This window comes from Chionomys nivalis, chromosome 10 (assembly GCF_950005125.1).
Source record: "Chionomys nivalis chromosome 10, mChiNiv1.1, whole genome shotgun sequence".
NCBI lineage: Eukaryota > Metazoa > Chordata > Mammalia > Rodentia > Cricetidae > Chionomys > Chionomys nivalis.
This window is the reverse complement of record NC_080095.1, coordinates 71,681,018-71,697,701: the sequence shown is the minus strand read 5'-3', so window position 1 is coordinate 71,697,701 and position 16,684 is coordinate 71,681,018. Positions and strand designations below refer to the sequence as shown.

Genomic DNA, 16,684 nt, shown 5'->3' with positions numbered 1-16,684 from the left:
CTAATGCAAATGTCCCCGCCGTTCCACCAGCTGTGCTGCCGCTGGCTGAGGCTTCACTGGCATAGGTGGCCAACAAATTGGCTGCTGCTGCTGCTGGGTTGGCACTGGCAGCTGCTGCAGCCAAAGCCCCCGTTGCTGCTGCTTGGCTGAGCCCTAAACCTAATGTGTTGAGATTATATCCATAGCTGGCTAATGTATTAAGTGCAGAGGTGATGGCCACCAGGTCATTGCCTGTGAAGCCAGATAAAACTGCTGGGAAGGCTGCAACGCCGGCAAGGTTAGCGTGTCCTAATAGCCCTGCGGCTGCTGCGGCAGTTGGTAACACTTCAGCAGTGTTTGCATAAGGAGATCCGGTCGGATTGGAATTTGCCACTGGACCTGTCACATTGGCATAACTGATATTGAGACAGCTGCCACTCTGTGGATCCTCTTGTATCTTCTGGATGATAAGTTCAACAGCTTTTCGGTTTTGTTCAGGTTCTCCACTCACAGTGACAACCCTCTCTTGCAAGTTGATCCCATCGGGTTTCTGGGAAAGCTGCACCCAAGCCCCTGACTGCTCCATTATAGCCTTCACAGTAGCACCTCCCTTCCCTATTATCAGACCTGCTGTGCTGTTGGGAACTATAATCTTTACCTGTAATTAAAAAAAATACGTATAAATAATACTTCTGCTTTGTGCAATACATTATATTACTTTGCTAACCTAGAAAAAGTACAATAATAAATTGATAATTAGTTTAAACGTAATTTATTAAGATCAAAATACCACAACTTTAAAGTGACTTTTATCATAGTTTAATAAAACTACCTTGTACAATGAGGGTTTTCAAAGGAAAAAAGCAATCTTCAAGTCAAAACTGTTAAACAAAAAGTTCCTTGAATCTCTGCATTTTGCAATACAGTCTACGGAGAAATGCCAGCATGTCAGAACACAGGGACTTATAACTATACATCAATGGGAATGTTTTCATATAGCTCAAAATTTGTAATGTGGCTGCTGGCTCTTCATAAAGAAACTCTCTGCTTTGAGAAACATGAACACGCAGTAGAGAATTATGAAAGCAAATTTACCAAAGACAGCAGAAGAAATTACCACTTAAACCTTTCAAAACATTAATTTCATGTTCCTTAATACCTAGTCATTTTGGGTTATTCACAGATATTCTGTTTTTATGGCTATATTTAGAGGTAAAGATCAATAAAATTATTAGTAGTATCTTATGTTTTCAATTGGACATATAGTCATTTAACTTTATAAAAGATGATCACCAAGTTAGTAATAAGTATTCAAAATGTTTCTTAAGGGGATTTGAATATTACATCACCTGAACATTCTGATTGTGCGATTTGCTGCTTTAGAAGACACAGCTATATTTAGAAGCAGTGCTTGCTACCCTGTCACCAAGTGCTGAGGAGAAATGACTGTCGTCACCGGTGTTTACAACAGTCCAATGTGGCCATTTTGTTCCTTTACACTGAGTGTGCAGCCACAAGAATCGGCAACCTGGCCTTACGTCATCACAATAAAATGGTGTTGTACGAGTGTACGAGGGTGTCATGTCCATAAACTCTTGAAACAACAAGACACTGACTTTGAGCTTGGATTTGTTGACATCCACATCTCTATCTATGACCCCTCCCCAGGCACTTCAAACCAGACTGTGGTCACTGACAGGGCACTGAAGTAACGTCTTTGTTCTCCATGTGGGGTGGAGGTTAGAAAGGGTGGCTAAAGCATCTCTAAAATCTGAGTGAAAGTTTAGTTTTTGTAGCTGAGTTCTTCTGAACTTCATTAGTTAATTTTCAGCAAGTATCATCATTGCTGCCTTTAGAACACAGATCTGCTAGGGACATTTGAAAGGCAGTCTGTGAGGTCTGGTCATTCTGTTCCTGAAGGCAGCAAGCAGTAAACATATACATCCATGTCCCAGAGTGCATACATTTGAGTGTGTTTATACATCTTATACAAGGGCTTGGTTTCTTTTACACATATAAAATATTGTCTCATTTTATTTAATCCTTTCATAAAAATAACTTAATTATTGAAATCTAAAAAAAAACACAGATACAAAATCATTTCTAAGGATGCAAATATATTCAAAATTCTAAACTAAGTTAATTTTATTTTATGGATCATATTAGAATTTTTTTAATAATTATTAATTTTAGTAGAGTTTTCTCTGAAATTTGTCTTTTAAAAAAATAAATTGTAATGCTAACCCTAATCACACCCTTTCCTATTATAAAGATGAATTAGAACAAACCTTAAGTTTTATCATACATATGAAAATCCTGAGAAAAGTTTATTAAAATTCTCCAGGAACCCTTCCTAGGAAGATCCTGTAGTGAACTATCCAGGTTCTCGCAGTCCGCAAGTTTCTCTAGGCTGTGCTCCAACTGCTCTCACCTGCTTCATCATCTCTAGGGCTCCTGCCTTGGGAAAGAGTCATGGCATCCCTCACTCAGTCCACACCTCAGCTGTGAGCTCCTAAGTATAGCCCGTACTTACTGTTTGTCTGTCTTTGCCTCTGCTCTCCTGTGACTTCTAGCTGACTGGCAGCTTTTCTCTTTCTTTACACTGACTTTTCTGTCCATGTATGTGTTTTCACCTGCTGAAGTCTAGGGTAGTACGCAAGCAGTTTAGCTGGAAAAACAACCACACCTCATACCCCACAGTGTCATTGTTCCTATACTTTGCAATGTGTTATTTCTCCTACGCAGATGTTAGCACATAAAGGCATCTTCCTGAAGGTCACCATCCTATCTGACTTTACTGTTCCTATTCGTACCTGGTTTAAGTTACACATGGGTAATCATCAAAGAAATAAAGCAAAAGATACATTTGTACAGGAATACAATTTTTTAAAAGAGGATTAGCCAGTGACACAGAGAGACATGTGTATGTGCATGTACAAAACACCCGACACTGGGCTCATTGTTATTTAATCAAAAAGATTAATTTGTTTTATGTGTGTATTTTGCTTGCCTGTGTGTAAATGTGCACATGCAGTGCCTGCCGAGGCCAGAAGAGGACATCACACCTTCCAGAGCTGGAGGTGCAATTTTAAGGCTTCTTTGGGGTTGTGGGAACTGAAACCAGATCCCTTGCAAAAGTAGAAAGCACACTTAACTCTGTGTCTTTAGTTCCTGATTTTGGTTTCTTAAATCAACAGGAATGTTTATAATTCTCAAACTAAAACTTCAGTTTACATCATGTATATACTGAAGTGGTCAAAAGTTAAGTACAGTGATGTTTAAATCTTATCAGAAAATCCCTGGAGCCAACACTAACTGGATTTTAGTCAGTTGTAAATCCATCCCTGTCATAGACAAACAAATACAGAACACCTGCCTCATTCCTATGTGTTCACTTATTTTCCACCACGTTTTACAGTTTTGTAAAAGCTAGTGGTTAGCCTAGGTGAGCCATGAAGATGTAGTCAGATGGATTTCAGAGGTCTAGCACTGATCGTTATTTGATTAAGTGGTGAGAGGAGTCAGTAAAAGGATGGCTCTATGTGGGCGTCTACCGACCCACTCAAGGAGTAGAACTGTCCCACAAAGGCCCCTCCCTTTTGCTACAAGCTTTGCGTTTGAAACTCAACCTATACCTGAAACATATGAGGAGGTGTCCCTAGAGGTATTATAAAGCTTGTACCTCATTTTGTTTCTTTTCCACGCTTCGTTTTCCCTTCTTTCTATAAGCTAAGCTAGGAAAGGGAGACAGTGAACCTCTTTTGTTTGTGCCATTGTGGAAGTGAAATAAAGTGAACAACAGTTTCCACCACATTTCTACAAGCAAGAGAATACAGGTTAATGCACTTATTTGATGGGATGCTTCTAAAGCATTCTTCTCTGTGAATGACATAAATTTAAAAGTCACATTACAGCACCGCTTGGTGCAGGAGGAAGGAGGGAAGGGTGACAAGCACAAGCTATATGGTTACTGTATGACTGGGGACAGTTACACAGAAGGGAAAGCTGCTAGAGCCAACTGCAGGGAATCATAGAAGTTGTAAAATGATACAATATGGCAGAGAAATCTATTTTAAGTAAGAATAATTTAGGGTATTCTTGCTGCTTTTTAAAGAAATCTGATTTTACTAAACTGAAGCTCTGTTTATAGAAGGGCTATTTACAGTGCTCACAGGCTAAATCAAAAAAAGCCTTCTCTTATTATTATTATTAAAGTCTCCCCCACAACCATTTGGGTACATAAATACTAAAACAATTCTTAATCCTGGTTAGTAAAAAAGCGCATCTGAAAAACTTAGTTTTTTGATATACAAATTAGGGATCTCAATTTATTATTTTTCACTGAATTCAATATTCAACAAAAAAGTAAAAAAAAAAAAGCTGGGTGGTAGCAATGCCTTTAATCTCAGCCCTTGGGAGGCCAAGGCATGCAGATCTATGTGAGTTCAAGGTCAACCTGGTATACAGAAAGAGTTCCAGGATAGCCAGGGCTACAAGAGCAAAACTCTGTCTTGAAAAACCTCAAAAAAAAAAAAAAACAAAATAAACAAAACCAAAAACAAAACAAAAAGCCTGAAAAAGTGAAGCATGAAAGTAGCTGTGAACAGAGTCAGAGAGTGACGTCACTGATGTAGATGGTGGGGAGAAAGGATGAGATGTGAGGCCAGAAAGGGGCCTATTCTGGACATTTCCACTCCAAATATCTATTAGACACTAAAGGGAAAATGTCAAGCTGATGAGTGAAGACAGCTCTGGGGATTAGAAAAGGTTTGAGAGTTAAAGAGAGAGTACTTTGCATTGTAGAACTATATACTGTTATCCAGATCGGGAAAATGCAGAGATTGATTGAATAATGATCAATAAAGTCTTAAGGAGGAAAAGATATAACTTTTAAAATCACCAAAGGTATTGGAGCAGGAAGTTAACCACTGTAAGGCCATATCATAAGCATGCATGTGTGTGTGTGTACACGCCTACACCTACAATAATAGTGAACTACTGGCAACGAAGGAGGCATGTGGGAAATGCATCTACTTAATCTAGTTCCACAATTTTTGGCAATAACGGTGCAAAAAAATCTTAAAAAGCATATAATTTGCATGTAAATACTCCAGGGAACGATATCTAACCATATTTGATGTTAGGCAAGTCTACTAACAGAACCTCGGACAGAAAAAGACCTTTTGAATAATATTCCTCTGTACCTTAAATCATATTAACTAGCAAGTCTCTCAATCTTAAACTAATACCCACACTAAAATATTTGTAGGTATCAAACTCTTCAAATATATATGTGTTTCGTTGTGCCCCCCAGGAGCTAGTACATTAGAAACTTTACAAGTAGCTTTGATATGAAGCTGGGCTCAAGAACTTTTGATATGGTAACTATGAAAGATAAAAGTTACATTTATTGTATAATAATTAATTTGGCATAATTTTAAAACATGAAAAAATGGCCAATTTAATACAGTGAATGAACACCCTCTGGGAAAAAGGTCTCTCCCAAGGGATCCTACCTGACATGCACTAGCACATTTTAAGACTATAATTCAGGGCATTTTGCAGCTCAGAGGCACATATGACAGTAAATCTTTCCCTTGAGAAACTTCTAATTTCTAGTTAACACATGATATGTATCAGAATTGATATATAAATTTTCATCCATTGTCATTTTGCCAAGCTAACTTTTAGGAGGAAAGACATTGCAATAAAAGCCAGTAATTTTCATATTTCTATCATCACCGTAATGGATTCACACACAAAACACTGCAGATATTTTGTGAGCATTAAGAAGAGAGGCGTGTTTCTTACAAACGTACTTTTCTCTAGTTTATAGACAAGAGCTGTTGTAGACCAGTTTACAGTAATGAATCTTTTCCATTACTTTCATAGATTGTCCACATAACACTCTGCAATACCAGAAATTCTTCAAGAACTGATCTATAAAGATCAGGCCACTTTCCTGCTTCTGCTAATGTAAACAATGTTGCATTACATGCTCATGCATCTAGAAATCTACACCTCAAATAGTCCTTAGCTTCCTGAGATTCTTAAGAGCTTGTCACAGTGCTTCCTTTACCAACGTGTGTGAACGCTTCTTTCTGTATATCTGCCAACATTTGACTTCTAAACACACACAGTTTCTGAAGATGAAATGTGTATCATATATACTTACACAAAATTATCTATCTGGGAAAAGGCATAACCTCATGACACACACTGCTACCCATCCTGATGCTTGTAAAACTGAACATATTTTTACTGGACATTTCTATTCCTTTATCTGTAAATTGCCTTTCTTGATCTTCACTTGTTTTTTCTATTGGATTATTTTTTGTTTTTTTTCCCCCACAGGAATTGAGAAGCACTTCATACATCAGAGATAATACATTGGATGTATAGAAGGAAAGGTGACAAATATTTTTTAAGTCTAAACTTTTTTCAATAAATCAATTTATTCTATTTGGTTTACATTATTAGAGACAACTCCTGGGCAAAGTTTCATTTGAAGGATTCTATAAAGCTTCTACCTAATGTGAGTCACTTGACATGTACTTTTTCATATCCTACTATGCTCCAGGTTCTGTTTTATACATCAGAGACTAACATGGAGAAACATGTCATATGTCATATGATGTAACATTCTAAAGGAGTGATGGGCACACAGTATACAACAGATGTATTAGTAATAAAGTGCATGGCACTCCCAGGACAGCAGAACAAAGAATAGCATGAAAAATGCAATCAGAAATGCTGGGATGAGAGGGAGACCGGACAGGCCTACTACAAGACAGTCAAATGGTCTTCTGGAGTACGTGGTTTGTAACAGTTTTGAAGCATTATAAGTTTTTAACCAAACAAATCTCTGAGATTAGAATTCCACATGCTGAAAAAGCAAGAGCAGAGCACTGTGGGAGAACCCGCCAGTGTCTGAAAGGAAGAGCGACTGTGTGGTGAGAATGTCCAGGTGAATGAGAGGGTAACTCGTGAGCCTAACAAGTGCCCAAGCAAGTTTGGGTACATTGGCTTTTACCATGCAAATTGGTTTAAAGCATTCAGATGTAGGCAAGAGAATAAAGTTTAAAAGGAGAAGGCTTAGGGTGGTTGTTGCAACTGTTGGACTTAAGGTAGCAGTTAGTTTGTTGGATGCAGGCAGTCTGGGATTGTACTGTGAGGGGTGAGTTCAAGGTATTGGGGACCTGAAGCTTAAATTTTAGGAAATATTTGTAAAATTATAAATATAAACCATGAACATTAAAATATAGTAAGGAGCTTGTATGAGCCTTCATAAAGATTCTGTTAGTTCACAGTTGCTGTGGTTTGGGGGAGGGGCTTTTGTCTTCTCCACAATTCATGTATTGTAACTTGACCCCAATGCAACAGTGCCCACATATTTTGGGCTTTGACCTCATAAACAGGCTACTACTGCTATTTTATGTATGTTTTCAGGAAGGGCTTCTCTCTCTTCTGTCACGTGAAGACATTACATTGATCTCTTTTTCTGTCCCTTTACCCTCTGCCATGTGAATATTCTGCAAGAAAGCTGTCATTAGATGCTAGTAACTTGATTGTGGACTTTCCAGACTCTGCATCTTTGAGAAATGTTTTTTATACAGTAACAAGTAAGGAATAAAAGCAGCACAAAATCCAAAAGCATGCATTCTGCATATAACAGCACATAAAAGGCAAAATATATGATGCTCACAAGACTAGGACATTCCATCACTGAGATGGGGACAAGAGCAGGAACCAGTAACAGAGCAGGAACAGGATCATCATGGTGGTGTAGAATCCTGGACACTAACTACAGGAGGCATAGAAGTTGATGTAACAAAATGGGACACACACTGCTGACAGGTCAATGAACATGTGGACTGAGAACACCTGGAATTAGCAGTGTGGCTGCCACTGATGTTCACTGCAGGTTTGGTGTAATGGTGGTGGTAAGAGCCTGCCTGGAGTAAATTTAGGAATAGAGAGAACACAGGAAACAGACTGGAGATAATACTTGTTGACTTTGGCTATGAAGGACTAGAAGGGGCATTAGTTTGTGAGGGAAAGGGTGATAATGAGAAGGCAGTTCAGTGTTTTAAAATGGGAGACAGGAATGGGAGGGGAGGAATGAGGGGAAGTCCAAGGGTGAATATATTCACAATATGTTACATACATATATAAGAGGGTCAACATTTAAATTAAAAGGACAGGAGAAAACACTGCATGCATATTGGAATATGTCCATGGAGAGTCAAAACTTGACAAAAGGTACAATTAAAGAGAGGATATCATTCAGCAATAGGGAAAGCATATACCTATAGTATAATCAAAATAACTGACTTTGAGCAGAGAGAGAACTGACGGTGGAAATAACTGAAAAGGCAAAGGGCGCGCGTGTAGAGAGCTGGTCTAGTAAGTGTTGTTGGCATCAGTATATGGAAGGTCTCTTTTGATGGTGTCAGTTTCAGTGAAGTACGTGAAAGGTTATGGCCTAGGAAAGGAGAAGCAGCAAGAATGATGGTGGAGAAGGTCTGCACCTGCTATCGGTGCCCCCTCCTGATCACCAGTCATCACTGACTGTCTAATAAAACCACTTATAAAATCATGGCCACATGACAAGTAAAGTAAGCATCATCTTGGAATTGATAAATTCCTGTGGACACTTGCGAAAGTTTAGCCAATTCTTTTGGCTTTATATTTTCTTCACTTGGAAATTCTAAATATAAAAAGGCTGCAAACATTCATTTTAAAATATGAAACACATAAAAAGAAAATAAAAGGGTAGGAGTGTTAGCTTTACCAACTTTTCCCGATAGAGACTGCGGCCTTTCACTACCAAGCAAGAGCAACTGCGTGCTCTCCAGATGCTGACTACAGAACTGAGCTAAGGGCAGTGAATCTGATCACAGAAACACGTTAGAAATAGACAACACTAGCATTAGATTCTTGGTAACTCAAGCACTTTAAATAAGCTATTTACCAAGTAATTTACTTTTAAGGACTAAGATTTTTCACATTTCCTTTAAATGAACACACTCAGCCACTGCACCACTGTGAGAAGAGCCGGGGATTTCCATATCCGCCCTGAGAACCCTCAGCATATGAGTTTCACATGGGACTACTCAGCAGGTAAATGGGAAGACAAGGTCCTCACCACACAGTCTGCTCTGCTGTTCACATCCACTGTCACTTTAGGTTTCTCACAGAGTGGTTCTGCAGTTTTTTGGGGGAGTTGCTATTGAACAACAGTGTACTCGGAATGGGACTCAAGAAATCATGCTAAGGCGGCTGAAGAGTAAAACGGATAAGATTCAAGGGCTGAACACGACTGCAGGATGAAAAGTGTGGAATGGTGGCTTTGCAGGGCGAGCACAGGCTCTGAATTACTCCTACAGTTTCATTAGATTTTCTGCATATTTACCAGTCACTAGTGCTTTTCCACTTATCAGTAAGTAACACAAACTATCTCAAGTGAGAACGTGACCAAAATTCATTTGGCCAATACTTATTAGAAAACGAAACGAATGTTACTTATTTGACTGTAATCTGTTTTGCTTATTGCAATTTTCTTAGGAAAAGATTTCTTCCCCCTGCCTTTACAGCAGGATTATCATACAACATATAATACATGGCAGCAATTTTTAATCTAAAACAGAATTCCCTGACTTTCTCTATTTCTATCAGTTATAAGATTAAAAACATATTTAGTAATAGCTGAATAAATACAAACTAAGCTAAAATTAGTGCATTCATCTATATGATATTTTCCTTCTATAAAGTTTAAAATTGTTACACTGAGCCATATTTTTCTAACTGGACTATATTTAAAGACATAAATCAGCAAATTGATTAGGGCAGTTCACAAGGAAGGACTGGGTGTAGGACACGTAAGGTGTGAGTAAAGAAAGACGACATTCCTTTGTCACAGCCATCTGGGGAGAACCTATCAGGAAGGATTACAGGAGTTACAAGTCTCTAAACCTAAATGCTATTGGTAAGCTATTATTCCTTGGATAAACAAGGGTTTTGCTGTTCTTCTTTTATCGCGTGCTTCATGTGACCCAGGAGCCACGCTTCTTTTCACACAAACAGAAAAAAAAAGACAAACAAACAAAAACCCCAAAACAAAGAAAACTGTATGAGTAACAAAATAGATACGCACAGTAAACAGAATATTATAACACAGTGCCTATATTTCAAATTATTTCAATAGCAGATTTGACAAAAGCAAGTGTGATAACATATCTGGAGGGTAAAATAAAGCATTAATAAGAAAGTAAGTTAGTTGGCCTTTTAAGCAATCATTTTTATAAAAATCCACATTCATAAACGTAAACTACACATTGAATTTCAGAGACAAAATTCGCAGACTGTTTTTCTACTGTGAGAGCAATCACTGGTCTGGCTCATGCTGTGCTCCCCCACCCAGCTTTTGCTGAGAAGTCAAACAGGAGTGGAGCATAGGAGACATTGAAAACAAAAGGCAGGCATTTCCTTGGTGAGTTTCTACGCCACAGACCTAAGCAAGAGGGCACTGAAGCAAGAGGGCAGCCCTGGATGCTATCTTCTCACCTGCACACTACTACGTTCTCCAGAGAAAAGCGATGGATCCATCATTCTGATGTGTCCTAACTCTTTCAGGGCCAAAGTGACAGGATTATAACTCTGTGTTTAAAGGAAGCTTCATTCCAAAAAAAAAAAAAAAAAAAAAAAAACCAAAAAACCAAGCTCCAACTGTAGATCAACATCCTAACATGGCCTAGATTTACTTGTCATTTTATTTCTGTGAGGTTAAAAATTACTAGAATCTGTCAATGAGCAAAATTATGCTGGTTGCTTTAAATTAAATAATATGTGGAATGCCAAGTGCAACATATGTAGCAATACCTTGTTGGCCAACTAATAAAAATATTTTAAAATATAAACTGTTAATATTTAAATAATCTCAGAAAGACTAAAAAGAAAAGTGAAAATAATAAAGTACTTCTCATCTAAATAAAACTCAACTCACATAAAATGCAAATGTGTTGGAACATCTGAAGAATTATTTTACTCAACAAACACATTTTTGAAGGCTGGCCTGCAAATATTTAGTTTCAAAACACCTGTCAAATCGAACTAATAAGATAATTCTCATTGCAAAGTTTGACACTCTTGCAATGAACGTGATTAAGAAAATATACTGTGCCTGCAATTAATAAACAATGCTAAAATGACAGCAATTTTCAAGCTAGAAATGCTGATTGTTGATTGTGTTTACATACTAAGGCCGGTCTCAAAAAGTAAAATGATATTCACCTTTAAAGACATATATTTGCTCAATTCTATAACCTATGTGGACAAGCCTAAATTATTTGTAAAAATTCTTGGAAGATCCACTAAAAGAAATGAAAAAGACCAACTCAATAATTAATCCTCAGGGCTATGAAAAGTGATTACAGTTAAGAAGTAGTCCAAAATTCCAATTAAACCTACTACCTGAATATTTGTTAATGAAGTTAAATGCATGTAAAATTAAAAAAAATGATTGATCTTTATTTGTTAGATTTTTTGAAATCTGATCATGGTGCATACATATGAATGAAGGAATAAATCCTTAACCCACCATCATCTTTTTCTCCGGTTGGCAGGCAATCGCTGTGAAAGAATGGTGCAGATGACAGGATGATACTGTACCTGGTTAGCTCTGGAGGTGGTCATGGGGTCAGATGGAGAGGACTTGGTGGTAGTTGGGGAAGATGGCAATGTCTGGGAACAAAGCAGTTCAGGAGCAAATCAACTTTTATGAGCCTTAAGCTGATCATTAAACAAAACAAAACGAAATAAAATGTAATATAACGAGAACAAAATCCTATGACAAAAGTTTTCTCCTAGTCATTCAAATTTAATGGAATTTAAGATCAACTGAGTAACTAATACATGTAAATATGCATGCATAAGCATGTAAAAATAAATCCATGACTGGAAATCATGATGGTGACTGACAGAAACTCACATGAGAGCTAAAGGCAGCCTGCCCCTATGCATGGACAGCAGGCCCACTTCTTCCCCGCTAATCTACTTCGGGGAAAAGAGATGTCAAAGAAAATTCAAGAAGTTAGATGAATAAAATTGGAGAAGTCATTTTCCTATCAATGAGTAAAGTTGGAGATTTGAAGAAGGGGTGAGATGAAGTTTACTTTGGCATAAAAGTATCCACCTACTTAATAGTTGAACACCACCAACAAGCTGATTCCACATGAATTTAGGGATCCATACATAAAAGCAATTTAATTTGCAGTTCTGAGTTCTTAATATCACATTATCTTCTAAAATATTAATTTTAACAAACTTAGAGCCATCTGAAAATGTAAACATTAACCTCATATTAATAAACATGTAACTAGCAGCATTATCATATTTTATCATTTATGCTAAATGGTACATTTAAGATAGAAAAAAGTATAATATATTATAGCATTGTCATCCTATGTTCAAAATAATCACAGATATTATGAACTGAATTTTCTGTCCACTTATAAGCACATACATATGTACAGAGATGTACACACAGCAAATCATCCATATTCACAGAGTCATTCACCTGGGTTCTTCAGAGGTCTTTAACACCTAACAAGACAGTTTTAAAGTTTAAGGGCTTCAGAAGTTTGTTTACGTATCATATTGCACTTAACCATAAATCATGGCTAGGCAGGGATCTTTAAAAGACTGTTTCTTAATAGGCAAATGGGATAGTTTTCTATAGCTTAGACAAGCCTGTATAATGGGTACTATGTATTACATTGTTTCGTGTTCATCAAAACTACTGAAATATGAACAAAGGCCTAACCTTGGAGGTTTGAAAGTTTGAGAAAAAGTAAATAAAAGTGTTCATATATCTGTATTTCAGGTATCAGAACTGCCAATTTGGATAAAGCAGTTAAGAATAAAAGCAATGGTGATAAATTAGAAGGCTCTGTCAACTCACTGCCTTCCACCGACACAGCGAGACTACCTGCACCATTAGGCTACGCTTCAAGAAGTCTTTCCCTTGAAACATTTTCTTTCTTAAAATTTAAAACAATTGGAGAAGTGGTAGACCTCATGTGGTGTTGAGATAGGGATTATTTTCAAGTCACACAAAGAATGGGAAATGTTACTAGGTCAGGGGTAAAGCCTTTGGAAGGCTTTCAAAGTTTCAAACCTTTTCTTTTCTATTTAAGGCACTTTATAATTAATTTTTGTCAGTTTTCTAGAGAAACATTATTTTCCATCATTAAAGGGCACTTTAATATGCACTTTTTCTGTGCAATGAATATTGAGGCATTTTTAATAACATCACACTACCACATGTTATATGAGTTCAACATCAAAGGCTTCATTTTTTCAACCTAGCTTAATAACATGGAATTATGGGTGGAGTCAAACACATTTAAGCATTTGTTCTGCACTAAGTCCAACACTCAGTCCAACACTCAGTCCACATTTATGACTAAATAGATGTCAGACCTAGGGTTTCTTTCTTCCCATATAAGTTCATGTTATACCCAACCCAGATACTGTATGGCTGTGCTCATCAGAATAGAATCAATCTCAAGTACGAGATGGATAATAGCACTGGTTTCACACACACACCCTTACCGAGGTGCTTAAACAGTGCAAAGAGACAGATGTGAAAAGCAGTAACGTGATGTGGCTCAGAACTTGTAATAACTTAGAGTCAGATGATCTGTCAAAATTTATTACTCCTCCTTAAGATTCTCATATATTCTGAATATCTATTAATAATTGATGGAACTCCTCTTCATGAAAATTGTTCTTACTAATTTGGTTGCTCTCCCTTTCTTCTATGAATAAAATAAATAATTTAAACTTCTGAATTATATTAATGTGCTTTAAATAACAAGGTTTTATCATTAAGCTTGATGATTAGATAAGAAGCTAAATTTTAATATTTCACACAGGTGAGAATTACTCAAGTATGCACTTATTTCAAGATCATGGCAAAGAGTTAGTGTCGTTTCTCGAGTGAGGAGTCTACATAACTCTAGTGGCAGAAAGATGAACAGCTTTCCACCTACTACTCAAACAGCCCTGGATGCATAACATGCGCCCTCCTTTTATAGTTGCAGTACTAATTATATTCTAAGCAGGGTTCACAACGTTTAAAACTTCATGCTTCTTTAAATTCTAGAAGGAAAATTGCCCCAATAAACAGATGCCTTTAATTTAAAGCTTACTATTATTTGGGCCAATGGAATAGTTGAGAAAATTGTTCTTAAATCTGCAGATATAGACGACAAATCCATGTAAAGTGTTTTGAAATAAAATACAATTGTTCAATGATTTTTATTTACTATTTAATAAGTAAAATATTTATAGTAAATTACTATTCAGCATTAACATAGTGATATACTTCTCAATAATATACATCGTGAATATGTAATTAATTGAATATCCATGTAACATCAATATGGAGATAAATTTGTAATGTACAACATCTACAAAATACACATTTTTCTAATCTATTTTACCTTTTAAGTAGAGATCATGAAGGACACAGTAACTTTGAACCCCACTTTTGTTCTTTATAGATAATATAGTGTGAATTACGTTACAGAAATATATATATATATATCAGGGGCTGACCTAGAACTTGTGATGTAGACCAGGCTGATCTTGAACTCACAGAGATCTGTGTGTTTCTGCCTAAAACAATGTACTCTTTTGAAATATAAAGCATTTAGTAATATTAAGATTTTTTAATTCTAGAGATTAAGTAAAATACTGATAAGACTGTTTTGATAAATTAAGAACTAAAAATTTTTAACAAATTATATGATGAATTCATGTTAAAATGTGAGTTTTTCTGGTCCAGAGACTGTAGGGACATAGCCCCACCCATTGGGGGCGTGTTCGCCTCGGGCTAATGTTTACGGATAAATCTGCCGGGCGTGAGCCCAGCAGCCCTTTTTTCTTTTGCTCCGCTTTTCCAGTGCTCCGCGGGAACCTGTGGTCCTGTAAGTCTATTTCCTTATTAAAGCTGTATATATCTATATAATCTGTCTGCATTCATTTGCGCCACCACAAGAGACTATTACTATAAACAAACTCTAGAATAAATGTATCTTTCCTTTAAACAGTTCTTTAACAATAAGTTGTTAAGAACATCTAATATTCACAAGTAAAGCGGGAACGGCAGGTCTCAGCTGTTCTAGCCATGTTCATCTGTCAGCCAGCCAATAACATTACTCCATAATCACTTCCCCAAGCTCCATGTTTTCTATTAAATAATCCCTCTATACTAGTCCTTAAGAACAAAATATTTAAGTGGCAACTGTCCCTATAGCTTGTCATTTTTGATGGACACCCTACTCGTCATCCAACATTAACATCTGGTCCATTCATATCTATTTTCCCACCAATAACAATGCCTGAATAAATCCTCAAAATATGGCCTGTTTAATTCACAAAGAACAACGAAAATGAAAAGATGTCTTCACTTTTTAAATAATCTTTAAGATGAATTAATGGAGCTCTTTTTTAAAAAAATATTTATTATGTATACAATATTCTGTCTGTGTGTATGCCTGCAGGCCAGAAGAGGGCACCAGACCTCATTACAGATGGTTGTGAGCCACTATGTGGTTGCTGGGAATTGAACTCAGGACCTTTGTAAGAGCAGGCAATGCTCTTAACCGCTGAGCCATCTCTCCAGCCCGAAGTAATGGAGCTCTTTAAGAAAATGAGGAATAATCTTGTCGTCTATAATATCCTTCTGCCAAACACACAAGGTCTTGCTTATATGTCCTCACCTTACTTAACCAACATGAATTTTCTCTAAATCTTAGCACAGATACACCAAATCAGCCAATCCTGTTACTAGTCAAGGGCTATGACAACTTTCTCTCAAACTGCATCATATCTCACCTTTCTAAAACAAACTTTTCTCCACCTTCCTTACCTAACTAGAATCTTCTGAGGTTTATGACACACTGCTTAAACTGCACCTCTGGAATATAAACATGCTTTCATAGGTTAAGCAACATTACAAGACAAGCTAGTACGAAGTACAAAGGGTATAGTTTCATATATTTTACAACTAACTATTTAATACATTTATATTTGAATAAATGATGTTCAAAATTTGAGGAATGTTACTTTGCAAACTTATTAGAGAAGTAAAATTCTGGTCCAGTTTTAAAAAGGTACTGGCATTTTTTTTTTTTTTTTTCAAGACAGGGTTTCTTTATAGCTTTTGGTTCCTGTCCTGGAACTAGCTCTTGTAGACCAGGCTGACCTCGAACTCACAGAGATCCGCCTGCCTCTGCCTGAGATTAAAGGCGTGTGCCACCACCACCTGGTGGTACTGGCAGTTTTAAATGTAAGAAAATTCTTTAAGTTTCTTACTTTTCTTTTTCCTTGCACAGCTTGGCTTTACAAAGGGTCCAGAATTAAGAAATGAATAACCTGCATCTATTACACAAAGCTGGATCTCAGGCACTGAAGAAGTTCATCACTGTCCTGCAGGAAGGACTTTGAAATGAGCATGCAGGACACAAGAAACCTCACTGCTATGATACCATCAACCAAGAAGGATAGGGACATATGGATAGAGAATTATGGTATATAGTTGGTAAACTGTATCTTAGAATACAGTGCAGGACATAATTGATTAGAAAACCACAACAGATAATGGGAAGTCAGCACTTTTAAAATCTGACTTTTTGAG

At 36.9% G+C, this 16,684-nt stretch overlaps 1 protein-coding gene across 3 annotated transcripts in view; it reads right to left on the bottom strand.

Annotated features, from left to right (window-relative positions):
* The window catches only part of Nova1 (NOVA alternative splicing regulator 1), a 116,117-nt gene that overhangs the window by 2,435 nt on the left and 96,998 nt on the right, over positions 1-16,684 (bottom strand). For 2 of the 3 annotated variants that reach the window (XM_057782487.1, XM_057782490.1), the window contains exons 4-5: positions 11,650-11,721; positions 1-637 (exon numbers count right to left, since the gene is read on the bottom strand). The exon at positions 1-637 is cut by the window's left edge and continues 2,435 nt beyond it. In XM_057782487.1, the coding sequence (XP_057638470.1) occupies positions 1-637; positions 11,650-11,721 (709 nt within the window). The remainder of the gene's footprint in view (positions 638-11,649; positions 11,722-16,684) is intronic. The other variant, XM_057782489.1, reaches the window with a different exon arrangement.